The 9,660-nt window shown below is 38.4% G+C and overlaps 1 protein-coding gene across 1 annotated transcript; it reads left to right on the top strand.

The window, feature by feature from the left end:
* Window positions 1–4,007: 4,007 nt before the first annotated feature.
* pex19 (peroxisomal biogenesis factor 19) lies at window positions 4,008–9,213 on the top strand. The gene is made up of 8 exons (XM_085254907.1): window positions 4,008–4,135; window positions 5,505–5,593; window positions 6,520–6,682; window positions 6,779–6,864; window positions 6,946–7,116; window positions 7,199–7,369; window positions 7,457–7,501; window positions 7,684–9,213. The coding sequence occupies exons 1-8, from the start codon at window positions 4,072–4,074 to the stop codon at window positions 7,768–7,770; spliced, it is 876 nt and encodes a 291-aa protein (XP_085111033.1). The 5' UTR covers window positions 4,008–4,071; the 3' UTR covers window positions 7,771–9,213.
* The last annotated feature ends 447 nt before the right edge of the window (window positions 9,214–9,660 follow it).

Raw genomic sequence — 9,660 nt, 5'->3', positions numbered from 1 at the left:
TGTGTTTGTGTATATGTGTGAGAGAGACTGATTCATTTATTTACTTATTTTTGCCATCTGTAAGTCAGAGTTTCAGGTTATTAATCTCAAAATCTCGATTTAACATCACTTGTTTCCACTTACTTTGAAATTGCATTGCAGCATTTTGAGTTAGGACAGCTCAGATCAACCATAATCCCAGTAGCAGTAAATAAAAATAAACAACTAAAATATAATAAAATAATAATTAAAAAAAAGATTTGATTAAAAAAATATTTTTTTTTCCTTTCTCCTTCTAATCAGGTATTTATTCACACGTGGTCATAACTACATAAGTATTACTGAATAATTGTAGTACTGTTAATCATAATGTCACTGGACAAAAGCATAGGGCTGGTGATAGAATATAGTTCTATATTCTATTTTTATTTTACTTGCAAATCTTGTAGGCTGCTGTTTATTTTAAAGCTGTAGTTAATTATTATATTGCATATTTTACTACCAATCAGAAATATATAGCTCAGTAAGTAAAATAATCTCCAGCAGCAAAGTAAAAGTGACGTACAGGTTAATGAATCAATAATTATCATCTAACAACGTGATGTTGATAATAATGGTATCCTAAAACCTTTGTGTTACTTAAGCGGGGACATGACTTTTATATGGGGGCAATTATATAAGTATGTGTTTCGCTCCTTGGAAAATTAGTTGATTAATGAAAACTAATGTTTAAACACTGAAAATCATCCACCTACTTTCTACACTGTATTTATTTGTGATTAAATATTCAGATTTCCCCACAACGTACCATCCTGGACACACCCCTGAGTTGCCTGATATCTGATTAGAAAATTAGACGTTAACGTTTTAGAAAGCCCCACGTGAACAGTCAATGTTGTCATCTCCATCAGCGTTACTATCGCTACGGGCCGGATGTGCTAAACATTTGTCAGCGCTTCCCTCTGAATCTTTACACTCGGAGTATATTTTTTCATGCTGTTGCTTAGCAACGACACCCCGACAACCATATTTATTTGTATGGACTGTAAAACTGAGACGTTTCCTGAAAATAGAAAAAGGAAACCCCCGACCTCTGGTATCACATAGGCATTTATACAAGACTGATTTGACTTATTTAAATCGTTCACATTTCAACAATTAAGGCCTGTGGGGCTACACTGTAAAATCTAATTAATTCCCAGAACTCAAAAAAATTGAGGAAACTCGTTGCCTCAAAAAAACTAAGTAAAGCTTACTTAAGATGACTGTTAGGACAACTTATACATTGCAAGTCTGCAGTATTAAGAATAACTTGATATTTCTGACTGTACAATTTTAATTGTTTACCTACTGACAAACATTTCAAGTTCAACTAAATGAAAAAACAATTTGTGGTAACCTGAATATGATTAAAAATAATTAACAACACTTTTTGTAATGATGTTAAAAATCAGCCCAACTTTTATTTTCAAACACAACAAAGTATAACAGCCAACATACTGGACACTGTTCTGCTGAACAACAAACAATTATATTGCCATCACTGTTATAATCTTACAATGAAACACATTCTCAGATCTAATTATTCTGAAAATAAGTTTAGGCCTACCTCAAGTTTGTTTTGTACTTACTTATAAAATCAAAATAAAATATTTGTTGTTCTGTCACAAGTGCAATCTCTAATTTAAACAACACATTTGTTTTTCATTCCAACACAGGAGCTGGAATGTTGTAATGTTTTAAGGATGGCTTGTTTCCAGTCCAGGCATTACTGCCTGAATGACTATCATGGATCGAGGTGATCCAAATGTAGGTGCAGAAGAAAGTCTTTAACTTCCCTTAAGTACAGTGGCAGTGGATGTGCGTTGGAGATGCAATGAGCTTGAACCTGCAGGCGACCATCTTCACTGACCACACCATCTGTGACGGAGGACTCATCTCTCCTGGTGTCCTGCAAGCAAACAATCATATTGGAACAAAAACAAAACAAACATGAACATGAACTTAATTGCTTTCTTAAAACATTTTTTTCTGCATTTGGTATAAAACAGACTCCAATTTACACAATCTCAGGCTCCCTCCCCAGCGGAGAGGTGACATTCAATGTCCCAATTGTCAGTCTGGATAGCCCTGACCCCCACCCAACATACAATAATGTCATGAAAGCATCATTTTAAAAAGGGCTATGCAAACATGGCCAATAACTTTCATTCTAATGATGTGCAAAATGATTTGGGAACAAAACAAATTTTGCTGTTAGAAAACTTGCAGACTTCACTATATACAGTGTAGACCCTCTAAACTAAGTTTGGGGGATGTGATCTTTCAAGAAATGCAGACCAAACTGTTGTTTGTTTACTTACACAGCATGTCTTGTAGAATTAACTGGAGTCACCAGCAACAGCATCGTGCAGCCATATCTCAAGTCTAATAACAGAAGACAGGAAAAGATCAGTAAAGAAACAACTTCCCCAAACCACAGGACAAATAAAACAATAAGTAAAACAGGCTGATCTAAAGTATGATTAAAGTTCAGCCTGATTAATATAAATGTCACTGACAGTTGCTAATATATTGGAAAACCAAAATACTTACTGATGTCTTTCTGTCCAACAACAGGAGTGCTGGTCCCGAGCCTCAAAGACAGTAAGATGCAAGCAGAGGGAGAAAAAACAGAACATTTTTCAGAAACTGATTTGATCCTTAATGGCTGTGCAATTATTGTAACATAGAGTTTGCTTATGTTGTTAAATAAAGGCTAGATTTGACATTAATAGATGTCACAGATGTTCAAAAGCTGCCACAAAGCATGACAAAAAATGGACGTCTCCAAAAACTTCGGAGCATTTTTGCAAATATGTGATGTCTTGATAAATCTTTCTGTCTGGCAGCTCCATCTTCAACACCCTTTGTCAAATGTATGCATATCAGTATATCTACTATCCATCTTCTTTGCATGATCCAGCCATTTCAGCCTTTCCTTACTAACTTTGTCTCCAAGCCATTCAACCTGAGCTGCCCCTCTGATGTAACCATTTCCAGTGATGGCGCCATGATCTCTAAGATGTCATCATAGCAGGTCATCTTGTAAGCCTTAAAATTGTATTTCACTCTGGCTGCTGGCCTTCTATCATACATCACCCCTGATACTTGGCTGCACCCACTCCTCTCTGCCTGCACTCTCTTCTTCACCTCTCGTGTGCACCATCCATTACTTTGGATGGTTTACGCAACGTATTTAAAATCAACTACCTTTACTATCACCGCTTCTTGCAGCTTCACTCTTACACCTGTCTCCCTCTCATTCAAACACATGTAATCTATCTTGCCTTTTACGTATTTTCATTCTTCTTCTTTCCATTGCAAACCTCCATCTCTCCAGGCTCTCTTCCACCTGCTGCCTGCTCTCAATATAGATCACAATATGAGCCACCAACGTCGACGTCCACAGAGACTCCAGGCTGACCTCATCTGCCAACCTGTCCACCTTGAACCCATCTATCAATTAAACTGCATACATCACCACTGTCTCACTGTCCTCACACGTGTCCCGCACCGCCCTCACACTTCTCTGCCACTCCTGACTTCATTCTATCACACACTTTGGCTAGATTCACAGTCCAAGTCCTTCTAATCTTCTCTATACTTCTCTATCAGAACTCTCAAATAAAACAACTGTAGTTTAATATGTGCGAGTTTTAAACTGACTAAATGTACAGATCAGTGTGGTTTCTTATCAATGAGTATACATTTACAGATACAGAATTTGTCCATTGTAAGATCAATGGACAAATAAGATCAATGAGGTGAAGATGGGATAATGACAAAAAGGAGGGGAACACAATTAAATAGAAAACATTTAAAAACTCTAATAAATTCTAATACAAACACAAATAAAATACAGGAAGTATCATGTAAACATTTGTGCTTTTGTGTGCGTGTTTTCCAGAACACTAAACAACACTTTGCTCCAGAGTAAACTATTTAACCGGCCACGAGGCGGCGCTCACTCGGAGGAGTGACGTAGAGGTGTTTGCGACATTTTTACAGCAGAAGCGGCAGTTTCCGCGCTGGGTTGGTGAAGGCAACATCATGGCGTCAGGACCAGGAGGGTCGTCCGATGGGCACGATGCAGAGCTGGAAGAATTATTGGACAGTAAGAGTCGGCATTAATATTTTATCAGTGTGTGTATTTCTGAACACAGCAGTGGGGTTTTTGTGCAGCTTCGTGGTGTCGCTGTGTCCTTTTTTTTTGTTGTTGTTGTGCTTTCATCGTGTCAGGGCTTAGCTCAACGTCAGGTGCTCCTGCCGGGGTCTGCAGGAGTAATGTCCAAGAAGAAACGTCAGCACGAATCGCTTAATGTCTCTGCTGTCAGATAACTTTATCCGGGTTCAGTTTGTGCCCTTCATCGTGTATCTGCACAGAACACGGAGTCAGTTTCCTTAACTACATATTTTGTTCAAGGCAAATTTTCAAAACAACCCAGCTTAGGATTTAAACAGTTTTATTTTTCCAAATATGTATAAAGGCTAAATCATCTACAGTTTTACTTTCTCAACAGTAGGTTTTCAATATAAAAGACATTCATAACAATAATAAAACAATCAGAAAAGGGCTAAAAATCTTCAAACCGCTTTATATGTTTTTCCTTCAGTTTAAAGTCATCATTTGTCTTATATAAGACAACATATTATTGTGTTATGTACACCAAATTCTGACCCTTCCATCCAAATGTTCCAGCAGAAATCAAGACTCATCAGACCAGTCAAACCTTTTCTAATCTTCTAATGTTCAAATTAGTTCTTCGTTGGCAGGAATTTCACCTGGCGTTGTCTTATGCCCCTATAGCCCATGTACTTCAAAGTTTGATGTATTTTGCATATTTTGTATGTTGACTGGTTGCATTGAGTGGTTATTTAAGTTAATGTTGCCTTCCTGTCAGCTCGAAGCTTCCTGGCTATTCTCTGACCTCTGACATCAACATGACATTTTCACCCAGAGAACTGCTGCTCACTGGATCTTTTCTCTTTTCACACCATTCTCTGTAAACCCCAGTGATGGTTGTGTGGGAACAGCCCAGTAAATCAGCAGTTTCAGAACAACCATTCCATATTCTAAGTTATTTAAATAACCTGTCTTTGCCACTCTTATGCTCAGTTTAAACTTTAGCAGGTTGTTGTTTTCCTAATTAAAGGCCAGAATTGGTGTTTGAAGAATGAAGTGATTGTTGATTAATTGGTTAGTTTAAAAAAAAAAAAAGTCACTGCTTTCGTGTTTTAAAATGTGAATATATTATGTTTTTGCTCATTTCTTTGATAATGAATTTTTTTTTAAATTTTGAACACAGAATGAGTTGATTAAAAACAAGAATGACTATTTTAAAGTTCAGAAAAATTGCTGCAGCATTATATGTTATCCAGTTATCCCATAGCAATAGAATAACTGGATAATTATTTGTCAGTGAGTATGAAACCATTAAAAGCATTTTGAGTGAATTGGTTCTAATATCATCGCTTTCTTTCAGGTGCGTTGGATGATTTTGACAAGGCGCCCGCCCCTCCAGCCCCCGACCCTGCAGCCGCTTCGTCCTCAGCCAGCAGTGGTGCACAAAAGGTGCTTGCGAAATAATTTAGAATAGAATATAATATTTAGAATGGAATGGAAGGCCAGCAGCAGCTTCCGGTTCAAATTATTCTGCCTCAGGACATTACCGGGGCGATGGTGTTGTGGGTCCAGGTGAGATCAGCTGAGATGTGGGTGCCCAGAAACCGGAAGGTGGAGACAGATTCCACTCGTTCTCCATTTCTAATGAGAGGGGAATGGACCTGTCTGTGCCTCCTGAAGTCCATTATGAGTTCTTTTGATTTAAGGACGTTCAGCTTCAGGTTATTTTCTAAGCACCAGAGGGACAAGTTCTCTACATCCGTCCTGTACGCTGTCTCATCTCCATCAGAGTTGAGTCTAACCATGGTGGTGTCACGGTGGCAAATTTTTAAATAAAAGTTTGGCTTATAGTGAATACCAATACATTTTCTTTTTTTTTTAATTTATTACCCCTAATGTTAGGGAATCTAGGACATGTTGATTTTAAGAAATAACTGACACAATTTGAAGTCTTTTCAGTCCTTCATCACTTTTTTAACATTTCACCACCAAAAAACTGAAGTCACACAACAGATAAACATCGCAACTTTCTTATTTCCTGATATCAGTAAATATCAGTATTTGCAGATGGCAATATTTGACTGATAAAGCAGTGCTTTTGTCTTTTTCTGTTAATTTTCTATCCAAAACTGCAACTAGAAAGTGTCAGTGTTATTTTAGTTTTGAGCTTTCAAATGTTGGTTCTTTTACTATTAGGAAGCAAGACTGCTGCAGGTTTATGTCAAGTTTAAAACATTGTAAGCTAGAGTCGGGTCTAGAATAAAAAAACAAAACTGTTTCAATTCAGATGCACTGAAAAGAAGAACATCTTCCTCTGTTTTTCCTTATTTCTATATAAGGGATTTTGTTTGTTTTCTCTTCTTTGCCTGTCTCAGCCCCCTTTGCTAGAGGACTGTAAGCTCTTCGAGACTCTCTTTGAAGGGGACATGGCTGCCCAAGCTAAGGAGGAGTGGGAGAAGGCCATGACGGAGCTGGCTCAGGAGGAGCCGGAGCTTCTCCAACACTTTCAAAAGCTATCAGAGGCTGCGGGAAAAGTTGGTAAGATATAGGCTTGTGTTGACTATAGTTTACTTCTAGTCTTCTGCCTATTTTGGCTTGTTAGTTTACACAAAATACTCTGTTTATTCTGAGCAGGTACTGACACTGCCTCCCAACAAGAATTCACTTGCTGTCTAAAAGAAACCCTTCAGGGGCTGGCCAAAAATGCAGACAACCTGAAGGTGGGTCAAGCTGAAATTGAGCAAATATAATGAAGGTTTTGCAAATGAGAGCAACTTCATAGTCTGATTGTTTTTTTGCAGTCTTCGGGACTAGCTGGAGATGATCTTGTCAAAGCACTAGAAGGCCTAGGGTTGGAGGAGGGTGAAGGAGGTGGTGATGATGGAAACATCCTGCCCATCATGCAGTCTATCATGCAGAATCTTCTCTCTAAGGAGGTTCTTTATCCATCTCTGAAGGAAATCACTACTAAGGTGTGCCTTTGGTTTTATAGCAGACATTATATTCTGCAGTGTCCCATTCAGTATTTGTATTAACTCTACTTCATTCTTGCAGTACCCAGAGTGGCTGGAAACCAACAAACCGAGCCTTAGTCCAGAGGATTACCAGCGCTATGAGCAGCAGGCCAAAATCATGGGAGACATCTGTAAGCTCTTTGAGAGAGAGGGAGAGGGTGCAGCAGATAAAGAGAGCACATTTGAGAGGATCATGGACCTGATGCAAAAGGTGATGCAGCACTATCTCTTATCTCATAAAAAAGCAGTTTATGTGTAGAGTGAAACTGGTAACTCATCCTGTTTCTTTTACCAACAGCTGCAAGACCTTGGACAACCACCTAAAGAGCTAGCAGGTGATGCGGTAAGTAAAAACACCATTGTGTGTTTGACCTCACTAAGATTTCAGGGAAAGAAAATGTGCTGTCATTTGATTGTCCCTTTCATAACAGAACTGCGGTTGATGTTTTAATCTGAATTTTATGTGATTTGAAATGAGCACAAATATTTATAGGCTTCTTCCTCTTTTTTTTTCTTCCTCTCCAGCCTCCTGGCTTTAACTTTGACATGGACTCTCTCAATCTTCCTGGGGGCCCCGGGGCCGGGTCAGCCGAGCAGTGCTCCATCATGTGATGAGGGGAGTGGTGGTGTCCATCTGAAGCACTTGAGCCGAAGGGTCACTGTGTGTGTCAGCAGCGGGGGAGAGGGACAGAATGAGAAGCAAATGTCAGGCAGGAGTGTGACTAATCCGTCATCACTGCTCTCCCCCCTAAAGAGTAAAGTGTGTGGAAACAGAAGCAACATAAGGAATCACAAACAACAAACACACATTCTTCTCCATAAAAATCACAGAAGGTACAACTAAGAACATTTGGACATCTTTTCATTAGCAGCTGCCACAATTCCTTCACTCTTTAATTTTAGCAGAGTTTCTGTAAGAAGAAAATACCACTGGCCTTCTCAGTGTTGTTTTTACATACTGTTCAACCTTATGGTAATTTACATCAAAGCACTTCACGGGTATAAACGGTGCCTTTTCAAAGTGACTTTAAGTTGTTGTTTTTAGGTTTCATTAGAACGTGAAATTTCATCTATTATTCAGCTACGATCGGCTTTAAAATGGTGTGAATTTGCAATAACATCCCTAGTTGGCACCAAGTGATTGTTTTCTAACATTTCACTTAAGATAAAAGCTTTAATTTAGAAAGTTTATGGTTAACATGCTAGAAAACTATGAAAAATGTGTACATTTGTTAGTTATTTAAAAGACTAAAACAACTAAAGAGGAGTGGAGCTCTCATAAGAGATTTCCTTTACCTCTTAAAACTAAGCCAGCTAATTTAATAAGACCATTCGCTATTCCTCATTCCAAAATATTGATTTGAAGTGATTGATGATTCCTGGATGCCTTTGCTGTGGTTGAAGTGATCATTATAGTGTAGAGTTACTGTGCAAAGTGCTTCCCTGTGATTCCCAGTGTTTTCAATGTGCAAAATGGTGTTTTCCTTTGGTATGGGGTTCCCGCTGGGGAACAATAATCACCTGAGGGCATGAAAATAAACCCTATAAAAGTGCGTCATGTTTGTTCCAGAGAAGGCGACAGACAGTGTAGTAAACATCACATTGTGTTACATAAAAGGGAGAGAGAAAGAGGTGACTAAATCATGGAGATGCGCTATTGGGTAAGACATCAACAACCTGATGTTGGCACTTTCTGGCAGTGGCTGTCGGGTTTGTGTAGCGGACAACAGTTGACTTCTGTAACTGTAGAGAGAGATCTAGATATCACACGAGCACCAGCCCATCAGTGACTGTATAATAAAGGGTTCTGTGAAAGGAATCAGTCAGCCATGTGCTGAGAAGAGATGCGATTTACATCAGCTGAGGGGAGTTCTGCTGCAGAGGTTCACAGAGACCTGTGGTTTCATCCCAGTGTGGGGTGGGACTCAACTCTCAGGGCCGATGCAAATGTTTCCCACAGCACCGTTAAAAATAATAAAAAGAATGATGATAATAAAACCTTTTTGACACTATTCTTCTGTAAATATATAAAATAAAACTAATGATATACTGCAATTGTTCCCGGTGTGATTTTTGTCATTTCTTTCATACTGCTTATGGAACATGAGTAGAAATATTGTGTCATAATCAACTGCATTCAGAGACAGGTTTTACTGTAAGCTTACTGCACTTCAGTTCGTGTATGCGGTAGTCATGATCCTAAAGCTGTGGTCCTTTTATAAAATATGCTGCATTACTGGAGAAATTCTGCAGTAAATGAAGTAAAAGGATTTTTCAAATTTAAATCCTCAAGTAATAAATAATTAATAAATAATAAATTCATATACACTCATTTTGAACATGTCACTGTAATTTGGGGCTTTTAATGGCTTCTTTCACAATGTCTTTAACATGACAAAAGTAGTATCATAGTATCATATTCTGGGGCTTTTTGCTGCTAATGGTATGGTACTCATACCATGAAAATGAAGAAAGAGAATTACTTCTAAATTCTTTAATGTT

Source organism: Mchenga conophoros, linkage group LG18 (genome assembly GCF_057382185.1).
Source record: "Mchenga conophoros isolate Kocher_MC1m ecotype Shallow Benthic linkage group LG18, M_conophoros_male_GT1.1, whole genome shotgun sequence".
Classification (NCBI taxonomy): domain Eukaryota; kingdom Metazoa; phylum Chordata; class Actinopteri; order Cichliformes; family Cichlidae; genus Mchenga; species Mchenga conophoros.
The sequence above is the reverse complement of the archived record's forward strand: the minus strand, read 5'-3'. Positions and strand labels throughout refer to the sequence as shown.